The sequence below is a fragment of the Cydia fagiglandana genome, chromosome 13 (genome assembly GCF_963556715.1).
Source record: "Cydia fagiglandana chromosome 13, ilCydFagi1.1, whole genome shotgun sequence".
NCBI lineage: Eukaryota > Metazoa > Arthropoda > Insecta > Lepidoptera > Tortricidae > Cydia > Cydia fagiglandana.
In genome coordinates, this window is record NC_085944.1 from 10,842,391 (window position 1) to 10,860,888 (window position 18,498).

General features: G+C 34.8%; 1 protein-coding gene across 1 annotated transcript in view; it reads right to left on the reverse strand.

Annotated features, from left to right (window-relative positions):
- The window catches only part of LOC134670255 (uncharacterized), a 70,492-nt gene that overhangs the window by 21,978 nt on the left and 30,016 nt on the right, over positions 1-18,498 (reverse strand). Inside the window, exon 2 of the mRNA XM_063527994.1 lies at positions 10,396-10,782. Within this exon, the coding sequence (XP_063384064.1) occupies positions 10,396-10,705 (310 nt within the window). The 5' untranslated portion in view covers positions 10,706-10,782. The remainder of the gene's footprint in view (positions 1-10,395; positions 10,783-18,498) is intronic.

Below are 18,498 nucleotides of genomic sequence, written 5' to 3' on the forward strand. Positions count from 1 at the left end.
TTACTGTGATGAGTATATAAAAAGAGTGACAAAAAAATAAAGACGTCCCGCCACTTATTCGTAACATGCCCATTACGGAACATATAAAAGACATTGAATAGACGGAAACTAGACGGCGCGAACAAAAGTATTTGCCGACGGTGGCTTAAGCGGGCATAATTGAGACATCTTAGCGGAGACGCTATTAGGAGCTTCGCTGAATACGAACAAAATTGTTCTTCCAAACTCAGTTGGTGAAAGACGCGTTGCGATGCCGTGTGACGATGTCGAAGTTAGTGTGTTTATTTTAGCGTAATCCTATGCAATCAAAAGGAGTTATTTTGAAGTTTGTACCTGGATAATCAAGTTTTGCGCTGTGCGAATACAATTAAACTTTTATCGACAAACTCTTCCATCAAAATGTATTCTTAAGAAATTAAATTTTACTAACCAGATACCGTACCTTAATATACATAAGATCCTCTCTAATATTTAGAACATAAAGTATTTGAAAAAGAAGCTGTGCTTGGACTTATCTTGCTACTAGATCTAATCAATATGACTATTAAAACGAAGTACTTATATTACAATTGTGTGCAAGTATAATATTTGCAATGGATATTTTGTTACTAGTTTCGTTTTAAGACACTGGTATATAATAGGTCTTAAAACGAATATGTGTTTCTTATAGTTAAACTTCCAACGCGATTACTGTCGGTCCGATTTTTGTAACAAAATGTACAATTTACTCACGTGTATCTAGTTCTTTTGGGACTGTAGCACAACACACATCACGTATGCCTTGCTAATTAGTAATTACAAACAAACTTCGAAGCCGACGGGCATTAGTGAAATTGGAATTATTCGCGCCCCGTTTTACTGCTTTTCTGGCAATTTACGTTAAGGTAATGTAGTTAGAATTTTCCAGTGCGCCTCGCTATTTAATTAAGGGAAGCATACTCATTATTATGGGGGTTAATGAAAACACTTTTACTTCAGATTTTTTTGGTTTTCCCTCAAGCTCCATTACACTTATCACAAATGGCTACGGTATCGTCGTCCTCATATTATATTTTTCCATCTGCAGCTCAATGAGAGTTAATGTGAACAAAATATTAAATTTTGAATTGTGTGTTGTTTGTCTGTCACTATATGTAAAGTAAAACATTTTTATATTAGATTTGAAACACCAACATATTAGTAAATTGACTAATTTTGTTTGTGTAAAGTGATTTTAGGATTAGTAAGAAAATTAAAATTGCCTTCAATCATAGACAAAAATTAAATTATGGCGATTTCAGTACGTATTAGATTACGAGGATCAATTGCTTCTAAAATTTCTATTAGCCGAAATAATAACAATGAAGTGTAAATTAATAAAATATTTATTAAGCATGAATAATAACTATTAATTTATGCATATGTATCTATTACAATACTAAAATATGGTTTCAGCAACCGTTGAATATTATTGCTACAAAAAGTAATTATAGCACTGTCTACCAATAGAAGCAAAATCCTGTCATTTTAATTGCGTCATTTTAAATAATTTAACAATATTTGTCCACGTTCTCTCCCACTTAGCGAGTCAACCATACAATAAAACCTCCTTTAATTACAGCGATGCCTGAAAACGAGCTTTCGCTTTTATCGTTCCCACGAAGGTGGTCATTAACCCGAAATATAGCTACAATTAACAAAAAAACCCCACGCTCCCCTTTAATAAGGTGTTAAGTTTACCGTGGCGCTGTTTACAAAATGGACGGACATTAGTCACGAAGTGTACCTAGATTTATGGGTACCTATTTACTTGTTTAAATATACATACAGAGTTGTCATCATTCCTTAGTCAGTAATAGTTTTTGGTATTTATCTTTTCTCGAATCGATTTCTTGTGAAAGCTACGTACTTTGCTAATAGTACAAAACTTTTCCTAAGAAAATTTGTATCTCAGTAATAACGCGGAACAAATTCACACTGCTTCAAAGTGCAAAATAAAAACAAAAATGTTTAAAAATCTTTTCTATCCGTCACCATTTCAATATTTTATTTTGGTTACCAAAACTGTACCAAAGCAAACTAATTTTAGACTCGGAAAAACTGCAGCCGTAGTTTTAAACGTACGAATAAAGGTAGCTAGTGAAATTTATTCACACCACCGGTAAAATTGAAATCGAAGCCGGCGGCATGACACTTCCTGTTGCACACGCAACTTTGAGCCAGTTTATCTCCATACAGGATGTAAAAAACACTGTAAAAACGTGACCATCGAAATGTAATAATAGTATTTAAAGCGAGGTTTTTAGGCCGATTTTACTAATAGTTTCCGCCAGTTAATTTACTTTTTTGCATCGATAGCGTCGTTCTTTATTGTCGTTCTTTCAGTTTTTCGATAGGCAATGCGAAATTAATTATCTTTGCTTTCTTTTAACTGAGTAAGTTTTTAAAATTTCATTATTTGTGTGTGTTGAAAACGTCCTAAAGGCGATGGGACTGACACCCGAATTAACTCAACGACGGTCAGAATGGCGGAAATGTATCAGGACCGCCGACCCCAAATAATGGGATGGAGCGAGGATGATGATGATTATTTGTGTGCTGTACATAGAAACAGTCTATGCAGGGGGATGACTTATCTCTGCAGCTGACTGTACATTCTTAAAAAAATACTTAAACTGCTCATTTTTAAAGCGCGAGTTTGTCACACAGCAAGTTTGGTTTTTGAAACGAGTCTGTAAAGTCCCGTCGCTATTTTTCTACGACTTTAGTTTACATTCAACGAATTCAAGCGAATAAAAATTGCTCAAGCTAAATCAACCGTGTGTTGTTGCCACGATACCGATCAACTTTAGTCTCATTTTTTTCTGTTCAGTGAAAGAAATTTCCGGGCCGGCCTAGCCAAGGTTACACTCGCTATAGCTTCGACAACGAAACGCTTTGTCTCTCTATTACTCTTCCATATTAGTGCCACAGTGACAGTTTCGTTTCAATCGCTAAGGACCGTAAGCGATTGGCATTTAGGCTAGCCGGCCTGGATAACCTTAAATTAAAGCGATCTTCGTTCGTAATTGGTACCATTTTGATTATGTTACTTGAATACGGTGCCTAAATTATGTTAAATGGTGGTTAAATGTTTTCTTTTTTAGGTACGTAGTTCATTTGTTTTACAACTAATTGTAAAAATAAGAAATTACATTAAAACAACATATTATTTCACAACATTCCATAAATTATGATTGTGTAGGTGTCGACACTCATATTCAAACAAGCCCAAAAAAAAACGGGCAAGTGCGAGTCGGACTCGCGCACGAAGGGTTCCGTACCATAATGCAAAAAAAAAAAAGCAACACAAAAAACGGTCACCCATCCAAGTACTGACCACTTCCGACGTTGCTTAACTTTGGTCAAAAATCACGTTTGTTGTATGGGAGCCCCATTTAAATCTTTATTTTATTCTGTTTTTAGTATTTGTTGTTATAGCGGCAACAGAAATACATCATCTGTGAAAATTTCAACTGTCTAGCTATCACGGTTCGTGAGATACAGCCTGGTGACAGACGGACGGACGGACGGACAGCGAAGTCTTAGTAATAGGGTCCCGTTTTACCCTTTGGGTACGGAACCCTAATGACCGAATTTATCCATCGTAAAGCTTCTGTCATCGTCCGTTGACGTCCCAACCCTACTCCCCAGAGACGTGGCATCGTGGAAACAGACAGTAATCTAGTTCTTTCAATCCCCTTTGTGAGGACATCTCGAGGTCTTTTGTGTAAGACAATTATCGTTCCGGATATTTCTAGCGTAAAAACGTATTTTACGAGAACAGAAAAGGACGGTAGGGGAGATACTGGGACGGTTATGGCGTACTCGCATTTGAGAGTTTATTAGTACAACGGAAGTGCTGAAATGTAGGAGTTGTTGCTCAAGGGCACGCGCGCTGTAACTTATAACGAAGTGGGCTAGGAAAACTCCAGTGCTAATAAATATACCCTGTTAGTATACACCGCGTTTTTATTGAATTCCGTTAACTTCGGGGTATGATTAAGAACGTTTAAGAGAACTAAATGGCATAGTTAGAATTTAAAAAAAAAATTATTTTTTTGCTTTTTTTAAAACAAAAAATCATTTTAAAACGTAATTAAATGTAGCATATAGCGTTGTTGTAACACGGGCATTACATTTAACTCAACCAAACAATTGAAATCTGTGACATATCAATGTCATTTCGAACATCGATCGACCGAGATTGTACTTAAGTAAAGTAGCAAATGAATGAACTCATTCTAAACACTAATCAATATGTAAACCGGCCCTAAGGCCAGTGTATACGCTTGTAGAGGCCTTATAGGAAAAAAACAAATTATTGATTATCTCCGAAATGGAGTTAATTAGAATATCGGTGTCTTTGAGAAAGTTACTTGATTTAAGCTCAGGAATGCACCCTTTAAATTAACGGAAATAAAAAAAAACACGGTGTTTATGTTACTGTAAAAGCCCGAAGTACGGCAAAACCTAGGATTTACCGATGCTGATCGGTAAAAGACCGAAATGTTATCCAACAAAATGAGAAATCTTGTTCGTTTTGATAAAGATTTTTCCTCTAAAGTCAATCATACTTTATATGCATAAATTCCTTGTTTAATATTGTAGAAATTCAATGGGTTCCTATATAGCTATTCAGTGCTTTCCCGTTTTCATAGTAGGCTACGAAAACGGGAAAGTATTGAAATGAGAAGATTTATGTTTAATTAAAAAATACTCTTTTATTTTTCATACAACAGTTTACGAAAAAAAAATTGAAACAATCTTGATTTTTTCTAGTTTCGATAAAGTTTTAGTTGTACCGGTTTATTTTAGGTTCCTACCTTTAGTATATTATAATTTACGAATGTGCAGTATTTAGACACAAAAATACAGAAATTGATAAGGAAGTAGGTACTAACACAGTAAGATTCAAAGAAGAACGAATAACTGCGAAACGCATAAATATAAGAAATATGTTTTGGCTGACCCAATGCATAACTTTGGCATATTGATACAGCGTGTATATTTTGCGTAGAGAGTGCAGATTAAATATTAAATTTGGTTTGTAAGTAGAGACGCATGATTCTAAAGGAAAGAGAAGCTTAAACTAAGATCATCCAACAGGTAGGTACAATATTTTGTTTGCTATTAGAATCGCGTTGTTAAAACTATATTATCTAACTTTCTGTTTCAAGCTATTTAATTACAAACTGTTGTGGCCGTTAGTAAGTTGGTTGCTAAATTTTTAAATGCCATTAAAACAAATTTAAGACGTTTTTGTTATGTCTGACCATACAAGGTGATATTGTTATGTCTAAGTCTACTAATAATTATAAATGTAAAAGTGTGTATTTTAAACCACTTCTACGTAGACGGAGTCGCGGACAGAAATTAGTATTCCAATAATCCCTATAACCAAATTAATATATATTCCAATTATCGAATTCATGGACACAACCGGCTGCGATGGTTATCCCAGGTCGATCACCTATGGATTACTTGAACCGATTAGATTAACTACTGGAGTCAGTTATGTAACGCTGCCATACATGACCCAAAAAATTTTTATTAAGCTATGAGCTTCATCACATCTGATATTTGAGTAATTCTAAGCATTTCTAGCCTGAAGTGGGGGGGAGGGTGGGGTACAAAGACGGCCGCCATCCGTCATCTTTAAAAAAAATCTACTCTGATCCTGGTGGGTACTAGGGCAAGTTTGGTATCATTTTCGTATAAACCAAAGACGTAGAATTCATTGCTGATATTTGTTTTTTCAATTTCATAGTAATTTTACAAGAAAAACGTAAAAAGGTGAAAAATTTGGTTGGAGATTTTTGCTACGCGGAGCCGAAACTACAAAAGATAGAAAGTTGAAATTTGCACACTAGATTACATTTATAAAGTGTACAAGAGATAAGAAGTGATTTTGAGAAATTCAACCCCTAAGGGGGTTAAGAAGGGGATGAAAGTTTGTATGGGGTTCAAGTTTTATTTTAAGCTAGGAATTTGAAACCTCGTAAAACGATATATTATTAAAATACAAGAAAACAAATTTCAGCGTTTTTGAAAATTCATCCTCTAAGGTGGTGAAAAAGGAGTTGAAAGTTTGTATGGATATCAAAAAAATTTTCGAACGCGGGACTTGAATCTTTGTATTTGGGGATATTATTAAAAGACAGGAAAAGTAATTTCAGCGTTTTGTAAAATTCATCCCCTAACAGGGTTAAAAAGGGGTTGAAAGTTTGAATCCACTACAAATCCGAGTAGACACACGTTTCTTATTGCCTCCCAGGCTTGAAATGCTTAGAATTACTCCGCTAAACTAGCGGAAGCAGTTATAAAGGTGACCCAAAATTTTTTTATTAAGCTATGAGCTTCATCACATTTGTTCCTTGAGTAATTCTAAGCATTTCAAGCCTGGGAGGCAATAAGAAATGTGTGTCTACTCGGATTTGTAATGGATTCAAATTTTCAACCCCTTTTTAACCCTGTTAGGGGATGAATTTTACAAAACGCTGAAATTACTTTTGCTGTCTTTTAATAATATCCCCAAATACAAAGATTTAAGTCTCGCGTTCGAAATTTTTTTTGATATCCATACAAACTTTCAACTCCTTTTTCACCACCTTAGGGGATGAATTTTCAAAAACGCTGAAATTAGTTTTCTTGTATTTTAATAATATATCGTTTTACGAAGTTTCAAATTCCTAGCTTAAAATAAAACTTGAACCCCATACAAACTTTCATCCCCTTTTTAACCCCCTTAGGGGTTGAATTTCTCAAAATCGCTTCTTATCTCTGGTACACTTTATAAATGTAATCTAGTGTGCAAATTTCAACTTTCTATCTTTTGTAGTTTCGGCTCCGCGTAGCAAAAATCTCCAACCAAATTTTTCACCTTTTTACGTTTTTCTTGTAAAATTACTATGAAATTGAAAAAAAACAAATATCAGCAATGAATTCTACGTCTTTGGTTTATACGAAAATGATACCAAACTTGCCCTAGTACCCACCAGGATCAGAGTAGATTTTTTTTAAAGATGACGGGTGGCGGCCGTCTTTGTATCCCACCCTCCCCCCCACTTCAGGCTAGAAATGCTTAGAATTACTCAAATATCAGATGTGATGAAGCTCATAGCTTAATAAAAATTTTTTGGGTCATGTATGGCAGCGTTACATAACTGACTCCAGTAAACCTACCGCGCGGATTATAGAGCGTCAGGTCAATTCAATCCTATACAGGTGACTTGATATCTGAATTTGATTTAAACGCTTCTGGCTCACACTAATATCTACACTATCGTATGCGTTAAACTATAGAAACCTGATAAAACGACATACTAGTATAGTTGACTGTGAGCTTAATTTTGAAATCTGTGAGTTACAGACTCAAATCTCGGAACAGACAATATTTTTGTGATGACTGATGAGCATGAATATCTGTCTTAATTTTGTTAAATGTAGATTCACATACTTACAATTTAACATTGTAAGTATGTACATTTGAATACTTGCAAGGTTTTGCTCGTGCCTATAGAGATATTTATTTATTAGTATTTCAGATACCCATGTTACTTATAAACAATATGTATTTTATTATTTTAATGAGTGAATCATATAAGTATTATGCAAATATAAATGCTATTGAATTAGCATGTATAGTCGCCATCAGATATATCGGAGCGGCCAAGGTGCTCACAATCATCTGAACACGCCTCTATTGTCAGGGCGTTAGAGTGCGTGTTCAGATATTGTGAACACCTTGGCCGCTCCGATATATCTGATGGCGACTGTACAATACCAAATATACGTAATAAATTATGCACGGTAAGTACTAATCATACATTTTTCATATGTTCAACGCCAAAACCAATATCTTACGAGTTACGAGTAATAATCCAGGAAAATCGATGTATGAAAATGTCTCCAGCGCTTAGAAAATTTGCCACGAGCGCGTTTCTATTCTTATTTGAGCCACATAATACACAAAAGGCTAAGGAAGCCGAGTTGTCCGCTGACACAGCCTCTCTGATGCGAATCGAGTCGCCTGACCTTTTTTAGGATTCCGTCGAAAATAGACACCATAACTGGTAAAAACTTATTTTTATACCGGGTGTGGCCTGTAACACGAGAAAAGAATTAAAACATAGATTGTACTCCTCAAACCGTGACACTTTTGTTCAACAACTTTAAAAATTATGAATTCTTTTCACTCCCTATTTTTCATACAAAATAAATATTATCTTTAATGGACGCCATCGCCACGCCATATCATTGTAATTGACGTTGCTTGTCACGCCTTAAACATAACAAAATTCGCAATACATTGCGTCTTAGAAAAAACTTTAAACTGTGTTAAAAATCAAACCACAAGTTATTTTTAAAAGTCGCTGAACAAATGTTGGTCAGTATGAGGAGTACGGCCTACAGTTTAATTTTTTGCTCATGTTACAGGTCACATCCTGTATACTGGTCCTGAATATTTTAGTGTGGGGTTCTTAAAAAAAGAAATTTACCAATAGGTTTTTAAAGGGTCTGTAACTCGCATATGAAACTCATTGGGCCATAAGTTGTAAGCGTCAATAGGCGGGCTTTACAGAGCGATGTAGTAGAGATAAAAAGTGCAATCACTTTCAGCACTAGATAACTATTATAATTATTTTCACTTACTACTTATAGGGGTTTTCAGGAAAAAATTATTTCGAAGTAGAAATAACCCAAAAGTTGATGGATTTTCGAAAAAAAGTTAATGGTACACTTTTAAGTGAAAAACCATCAATCATCTTACATGAAATATCAAATATAATTATAATTTTGTACCTTATAATAGCCTACTACTCGTATGAGTGCGCAATTCCCCCTGTTAAAAATATTTTACGAAAATATCACCAATACAAGTAGGTAAAGTAAAATATGTCAAATCCTTTGACTGCGCAACCCTTTGCCTCACAAAGCACTTTCCTCATATAAATACGGAATAGACCTAGAAGGGGACATATTAAAATAAGTTTGAATAACCCCACAAACCAATAAGAGTGTATTTGAATGGATGTAAAGATATATTTGCGAATAATAGGTAGGCCAGATAACTGATTTATATCAAATATACAGGGTGTTACTGACCATCGGGCTTTAAATTCAGGGCTCGATTCTACTCGCTAAACTGGGCTACTTTTATTATGGCACCAACCCCGAAATCCCGATTTTTTTTTTAATTTTTCATACATTTTGGCTGATCAGATGTCGAAACTTTTCTATGGAAAAGCCAAAAAAAAATTCCCCGATTTTAGGGTTGGTCCCATAGTAAAAGTAGCTCAGTTTAGCGAGTAAAATCAAGCCCTGGAATTAAAGCCCCATGGTCAGACACGTACTGTAGCTAGGGTAAGGGCGCCAGGAAACTGGACATCGGAACTTTTTGATTTAGGCAAGGCTCAGACCGGTATTTTTTTAAAACCCCGAAATTTTAGCCCAATATTTTGTATTATTATATGCTTTGTACGTAGGACTGAATCATGTATTTAGGTAACAACTTGGTATTATTAGATTGTCCCACTAAAAATGAAATAATAAACCAAAGAACGAAAACGATCGTTATAATACCGGTATTTTTGTATGGAGCAAATACCGCTTTCAGACCCCTGGATTTAGGATACCAAAATAGGTCTTCCTCCTCCTCAGTCGTTCACTCTTGACAGAGTGGTCGTGGTTGTATGATGAGACGTATCTATTGTGGATAACGCAGCCCTCGCAATGTGCCTCCATTTGCCACGGTCTTCGGCGTTACGGGAACATTGGACTATGGTGGTTTGTGTCGCAGATTTTATCAGGTCTGTCCAGCGCGTAGGTGACCGACCTCGTGACCGCTTGCCTTCAACTCGTCCCTGGACAACGAGACGTTCCATGGAGTTTTGGTTTCGTGTAACGTGCCCGAAGTATTTGAGGATTCGTATTTGAACAGTCGACGATAAATAAAATAGGTCTTATATTCCCTTTATTTTAAAATATTACTAAAATTATCTACAAGTTAGGTACTAGTATTTTCTCTCATGACGTATTCGATGGATTTATTTTTTACTGGAGTTTTCTACATATGGTATCGTTATAAAAATCAACAACTATTTTTACTCTTGTCATAAAATATCTTATGTACTTAAGTTGTATATTACTTGCATATATGTTTATTAATAACTCGACACATACATATAATGTTTTTTTAATGAATATACGGTGAGTAGATTAGCCGCAGTGTAGGTGTGCCACGAGAACACCCGTTGTCCAAAATGTTGTTATAATTATAAATTTTCAGCAAGACAAGGGTTCGACAAACATTTCCTTCCAAACATTCCAGTTCCATAAATGTTTTGGTAAATTACGTAAACGGTGTATACTTACGTGTACAAGACTTGGGCTCGTCGCTTTTGTCTCCGCAGTCGTCCTCTCCATTACAATACTTGTCCAGCGATATACACTGTCCCGTATCACACAGGAGCTCGCTCAGTCTGCAAGGATTCTGCGCGTTTCTAGGAAACTTCACTCTTTTCACAGGCACAACCATAATGTCGGAAATTGTATCCAAACTGTCCTCATTCACGAATTCCTCGTTCAGGTCTTGAGGACTGCACAGTTTTAATGATAATAGCACTAAGATGAATAGGAAGGTTCTGTTATTGAATACGTCTTGGAAATTCTTTAGGAGACACATCTTTGGCTCCTTCTCATCCAGGTCCTGTGTTTGTCACAACATTTTTCTGACGAGTTGTTTGGTAGACATTTTTGTACCTGAAACAGAAAAAAGGTACAATTAGACCTCTTGTTGCATTCCTGTACGATTATACAATACAATACAAAACAATACAAAAGAAAACATAATACAAGCAGAGGTAAACAACGGGCGATATTTTCGCTAAAAAGCGATCTGTCTGCAAGAGCAAGAGATTATTATTACTGAAAGGGACTTAATAACGTTTAATTGTTTCTAATATACCCAAATACGTATAATTTTAAACATAGTTAGGTTAGACACATGATTTATGACGTGTCTGCTCGTAATCAGCTTCGTTTTAAAGTTTAATAAACCTACACACAACACAACGAAAGAAAAAGTGTATTTTTAATAAATTTAAAATAAAACATCGGTTGCACTACTTATAACAGGTACCTAAGTCAAATGTAATTGTAAATACGTTCCATAACTTTTGCTTATATAATTACCCTATATAATTTGTCAATATTTTGGCAATTTTGATTTATGCGCCTGATTTAAACCTTCATTAAATATATTAAAAAAAAACATTTTCGTATTCATTTACATACATATTTTAATCATCACGACATTTCCACGAAATCCAAAATTGTTGAAAATAATTGATTTTACATTAAATAGTAGTATTTTAATAATTTCTCCAATAATTCAATTCGGCAATCACGGACATGTTAATAAGTTATTTTCATACTGCGCAGGTAATTAATTGTCTATAATTCTGAGTAATTAAACCAATTTGACCAATTAACGTATTACTCGACTGTCTAGTTACTTGCTCATTAATAACACGAATGGAACTACATAATTTCAACTACAAAATTAAATAAACATTAATATCGCGATCCGACGACAGTGATTGCAAATATAATAATACAACGTAGGTACGTACAGTAACTTAGAAGTTGATTCTGTTTAAACAATTTGAAATTGTTTTGATTTTATTTTGATACGCCCTTGAGTCAGACGCGTACCAAACAGTGCCTTATGAGTCGACTACTGCAGGCCTATTATGGATGGCTTTATCCACGTGACAAAATATCCGTCACTTTTTAACAGAGCGCGAATGAAAGTGACGGATACCGTTTTATCACGCTGTCACGTAGACAAGAACGACCATCATATCCGTACTGATTACATTTAGCACCAATCAGCGTGAACCGCTAATGCTGATTGATACCCACGGTCAAGGTCGTAGCAAAGTAAGATGAAAACCATATTATTATCTTTATTTATATTTCTTCTTAAGTAAGGTTGTTTATATGTATACGTAGGTCACTCGATAAGTTTTGAGATGCTCGAAATTCGAAAACGGAACGCACTTGAATTATATGTTTTTAGAAATAGAACACAAGTTGCGGATTCGCTCCAATTTAAAAAATGAATATGTTACAGTCATTTTTCCAAAACGGTTCCCGCGTTTTTTCTTTGAAACGATGGAGCTTAACCGCGAACATTTGCGTGCTATGATATTTTATGATTTTAAATTTGGTTTATCTGAACAATAGTGTTTGCAACGATTGCAGTCAGCGTTAGGAGATTCTGCTCCTTCACGGGCAACAGTTTTTAGATGGTTCAACGAATTTAAAAGGGGTAAAACCAGCCTCGAAGATGACCACCGAAGTGGTCGCCCGCAAACAGCAGTAACTGCAGAAAACGTGTGGATTACTGAAATGTTGGTGCGAGAAGATCCACGAATAACATACAAGGACATAGAGAAGATCCTAGCGGTCAATTCGGGGGGCGTTAATATAATCCTACATCAATATCTTGGAGTGAGGAAGCTCTGTTGTCGTTAGATCCCGCGTTTGCTCTAACAAACTGATGAAGTTGCGATTTCTGCCCTATCGGATCAAGACTGGCAAAAATGTTTTCAAAGTTGGTTTAGATGAATGGAACTTCGAATATACTTAGAATGATAGAGATTATTTTGAAAAAATGTAATATAAATAGTGGTAATAATATCTTGAATAGTTTTTCTGTATCTCAAAACTTATCGAGTGACCTACGTACTAAAGTAAAATACAAAATCACTTAAAAATATTTGTTCCTTAATGATTCAGTTAAATCAATGTTTGAATTTTTAAATCAAAAATTGCTAAAAATACCATATCAACTTGTTCAAAACTGAATCGGTCTCCTCGTCTAATCTAAGATCTATCTGTGGGATCTTGTTACAGGAGCTTCAGGCATTCTGTTTGTCTCAGAGCAATGCCTTAGGTGATCCTGATCAATTATATTACGCTGTAATACAATATATTTACGTACGTACATTACAGCATCCGTATCTAAGTACAAACACATCCTAATGATTAAATGCGAATCATAACTATACATTACGTATCTCTATGGATTGTTTTACAATAGCGTGCGGCTATATTTTTATAAGGTATGTCATTTACAGATAAGCTGTAGGTATTCTCACAGTAAAGATTATTTGGTAAAATATGCTAAGGTTGGGTGAGATGAACACAGTTTATTTTGCTCGAGGCAAGACAAACAGTATGAGGAATTGAGGATCCCATACAAGTGTTTGTCTTGTCCCGGTGATAGGCTTACCCCACCTTACCTTATACGTATAAAATACAATTCAGCCTATTACTGTTTACCATCAGTCGCGGGCAATATACATTGTCCTTCGTCACTTGCCATCAATGTTGTCATATTTTTTATATTAAAAAATGTACCTTTAGAAACAAGTACTAATCAAAAGTTACAATCGCGCACAGCCTAAAGGTACAGAGAGAGGTAGAGGTAGGTAACTGAATAGCTAAAGGACGGAGTTATACGACTATTATATAACTCCGACCTTTAGCAATTTAGTTTAGGTCCTAAACAGAATCGCAATAAGGACATCATGGTAAGGCCCCAGTACGTGTAAACATGTATTCGCATATAAAGATACACATATTATATATGTATAGGTATGGCTGAAACGGGGCCACTTACCGTACCCGACATAAAACTAGCAACCGAAAAAGAAAAAAGAAAATCAAACGCCAAAGAGCAAACGGACCGTGTAAACCATACTACAAATGACATGTGTGCAACCGTAGCCTTCGACCTTTGTAAGTAGGGCGATACATTCAGCACTTTACCCAAGTGTGTCCATAAATATACCCACACCTGATACGCCGGCTGGATTGCGCCTAGATAAAGAAATTTAATATCGTATTTGCAGCGTAGTCTGATTTATGGTGTATGCCGGTGGTGCACTTAGTTTGATTTAGGGGTGAAATAGGATCATATACTTAACGGTTAGGGGTGAATGTTGGGAACACGATTTATTGTTATGTGCGGGTGCTTATGGGTTCACATTTCAATTGTTTTAAGGTTAACTTATGTTGGAGATTATGTTGGTTAGTAGACTAAATGCTTCGTTTTGTACAGAGATCTTTCTCCGCAATTCGTTTCAGTTTCTGCTAGGAAAATCTACTATGTTAACTCATACACCTACAGAGGTTCATTTTCTTGCAAAATGATATTTTTAAGTTACATGCATGATGAAGATGTGTTAGCGTCCCTATTCTAACTATAAACATATTTATATGAATTAAGTACAGTACAACATAATTCAGGACAATTTACTTTGTTAATTTCCGTAACACAATGAAATCAATTAACTTAAAAATAATTACACGTCCCTAGCTTACACTTAACTACGTATGTTGTTTTTGCAATTCACCCATTAATCAAATAGCATTAAATTACCCCAAATTACAAGTAATTAAACAAGGATTTCAACGACTTTTTTTCCGTAAGGTACTTCCCTGGCCTTTTAGCATTATCTGTTGGTTTTTAATAACCCATTCCATTTTCGGAAATATCCGACACTGTGCAGTATTTGGAGTTACCTGAATACACCTTACTTATAGTATATCTATTTGATCACAGCTTACATCATCTAAACACGACACGTGGGTAAACTTGATAGCAATAGAATTATTATGTTGCCAAGAGATTACCTACATGACACATTAAGTAGGCACACAAATCGCACACAACATTGTTTGTTTGTTATATAATCTACGTGTAATTAGCCTGTTATAATAATAGCAGGCACCCAATTAATTACGCGCTCAAACAACCGTCTCGTAAAACGGAAATTAGAGGACCACAGAGCAGCAAACACTCTGTACGCGTATGTGATGAACCAAAATTGAAATTTTGAATTTTATTTTTTATTAGCAGAGCATTTCTCCATTAGTCAATATGAAAATAATCTTACTGAGAATAAGCTTTTGCCAAAGGTAGGCTACTAATTTTGTACCTATATAAAATAAAAACCAAATAAAAAAATGTCATTTGAAAATTGAGTCCCAAAAAAGTAGAAAAGAAACAACCCAAATTTATAGGTTGGCATTGGTGCCTTTATAACCTAACTAAGCCTAATATTTTAACTGCTTAGATTTATTAAACATAAATCTAGGTATAAATGTATTTGCTTATCATTCAGTAATCTACAAGTAGACGTAACATCAAGAGGCAAGAGTATAATTAGCACTTTTTTAGTAAGTATTGAGCAAAAAGATGTCATAATTATTTTGTACCGACTTAAACACCTGCAAAATTTGACTAAGAGGATTCTTTGATTGAAACATGTTAAAGCCTATTATCACATCAAATTAATATTGTTTCCGAATATTACTAACCCTGTTGCAGGTCGCAATTATAGCTGCAACATTTCGGAAGTCACCGCAACTGTGACAGCAACATGCAAATGACCGTAAAAGCGAATTTGTGTTACCAAATGCAAAGCGCTCACAAAGGGTTGAAATTTGCAATTCTATTTTATAAGCGATGCAGATAATACGTTGAAACGTGAAACCGACGTTCACGTGAAACGTTCGAACTCTAGTGGTTTCGGTCAATATGTTTTCCGGCGTAATTCATCGTTATTGAAAAGTTTTCATATTAATCCCGTGGTTCAGCTAACGCCAATATGATAACTGGTGAAATATGGTCAGAGTTTCGCGTTATTGTAACCACGTATAATGGAATCTGTACCTAGTATTTTGACGGTGTTCTTTTTCAACAATAAGGTTTAACTATTTTTCGTATAGATTAACCACAAATATTTTTATATAATATGTTTACCGTTACCTAAAATTCGAAAGTTGACGATAAACTCGTATTTAGGTATAACATCTCTTTTTTGGAGTGACAAGATTGAATGTGTGTTTGTAGTTGGACTTACATGAAGGTTGCAATTGGTAGCAAACGGAAAAGTCACAAAACATACACTGTCTATCGTAACGTATGACCTTTATAAGGCTAACAACATGCATCTTAGTTTCAACATATAACACCTAAACTTAAAGAAAAGCTCGATGAGAGAGTCTGCAGCAGCACTAAGATTTTTGATACTACGGGGCGTAAAAAGGGTACGGATTGCTCAGCTGAGTGAATGGAATATTTATAGGTAGATTTTATTTATCATTTTACAATACTTTTAAGAAAGATATATTATTTAGAATCGTATCGTCATTTACAAGGTTTTTATTGTAATTGAAACGACCAGTAGGCCTAGAGAAATAACGATGAAGAAAAATGTTCCTTATTTCAATACAAATTGCCATTGGGCTACAAAATCTCATTTGTACAACAAAACCACCACAAAATTTTAACTGCAACATTAGCAATCTTAAGAGCCCTCGATCCCTCCAGGAAACAAGGTAATCTGGCGGACAGTGATAAATTAATGAGTAAATAAGCGTTGATAATGATCAGGAGCGAAAAAACGCGAGCCACAGGACACCCCAACTGCAACTCTGACGTGACAAATGACGGGGCGGGAAAAAATTAACCATTTAAAATTCCCATCCGCCTCCACCACTGGCTGATTATTCTTATAGCTCACTCGTACATTGCTGCTGGTTAACCAATATAAGTGACAATGGTTACATATCAGTTTTATTGAATCTCGAGGCCACTTTTATACTGGTTCAGCTGAACGTGTTTGGAATAACAGCGACGTTTTAGTACGAGCTGTGAGGCTAATTTAGGAGTTATCTAAGCCTCTTATCAATTTCTTTCGTTATTCTATTTATTTATACTCACCAAATTCTTGTAAGTAATAGCTTTTGGCAGGTTCTCAGACTCAGTTTTTCAGGTAACTGGTTTTGTAAGAGTATTCATTCGCGGATACGCTTAAAAGTCGGTTTTATGAATGAATAGGCTTGGTTTGACCTAAATCTTTGCTGGCGGAAAGTTTTAATTAGGCCGTAGATGATATCGCGAAGACTATTCTAGTTTTAATTGGTGCTGTTAATTCTATACCTACTTATTTTCAACGCCGATTCAATATTTACACGCTTCATTATACGTAGATATCTCTACAATATTAGATATACTTAAATACATTTCCATTTCCATTATTTTAAGCTACGCATTATGATATACATGTCACCGTAAAATTGTAAACCCTCGTCAGTTTATAATAACGCTAGTTAAATTATAAACTGACAGTAGGGAGATTATAATCTAACCTAACCTAATACGTTAGATTATAAACTAATGGGTTCACAATCTTACGGTGTCATACATATAGGCAACTAAATTGCCTTATGTTAAACACATTACTTTCATGTTAATTACTATTAAACCTTTTTTTTTTACTCTTCACAGGACAATAAAATTGTATTTCGGACATTTTGTAGGGGTGCTCGCCTGTGTCATGAGACGCCCGCTAAGGAGGAACAGCTCTGCCGCCTTAAGAAAAAAAACCATAACTAACAAAAAGTAAGTTTCGAGAAAAAGCCAAAAAACTTTGCACTCCTGTTCAAATAGGTTAAATTCAAAGTACAAAGTTGAAACTTTTGTTAATGAACAAAGTAATAGTGTAGAATTTTTATGCGTTGTAAATTATTCGATTATCTTTTTATTTAAATAAGTTATTTAGAAAAAATAGTTACTGCCTCGTGATATAAATAAAATAAAAATATCTTTACTAACATTAAATGACATAAGTGTGTACTTATGGTCTTTGTGTTAGTTTTGCACTACGATGTCTAAGAAATAAAAACACAAGTACACAGTTGCGCTTATGTTACTGACCGATCTCGAAGCTGAAAAAGCACAATTGCGTACTTTATGTTTTTTTTGCTTAGTTAACGTTATCAAATTAAATCTCGTTGTTAAATTATCTCGTTAAAGGAGTTCATAAAAATACGATGAAGAGACAGAATTATTTATTAAAAGAAAACAAATGAGGTATATTTAGAGATATTTGATTAATAATGTAATATAAAACTTAAAACATTGCATAATTATATTGCACTATCTGAGTACAAATTTATGCTATTAGAAACCTTTAAAATATCATAATGTAATACAAAACTGAAATGAGGTACAAATAGATTGTACTAAGTACTAGTCCTTAATGTATTGAGATGCTGCTGATGTTTGTGGCTAGACATAATTTTCTTGAATGTCACATCTGGCCATAAGAAGCAACCGTCTACGCGTCTACTCCTGGACGACTGCTGCATCGTCAGTAGGTAATCTGATAACCAAAACACAAAACAACGCACCCACAGCCAAGAAGCAAGCACAAACAACCTTTGAGTTCTAGAATAAAATATGGTCAGAATTAGCAATACAATACAGCTATACAGCTCAAACACTCAGAAAATTATCAATTTTATTTCATTATAATATAACAAAACTTGCAATCATAAAAGTAACAATAAAGCAATACTCATGATCTCATGAAACAAACATAATGAAAAATAAGT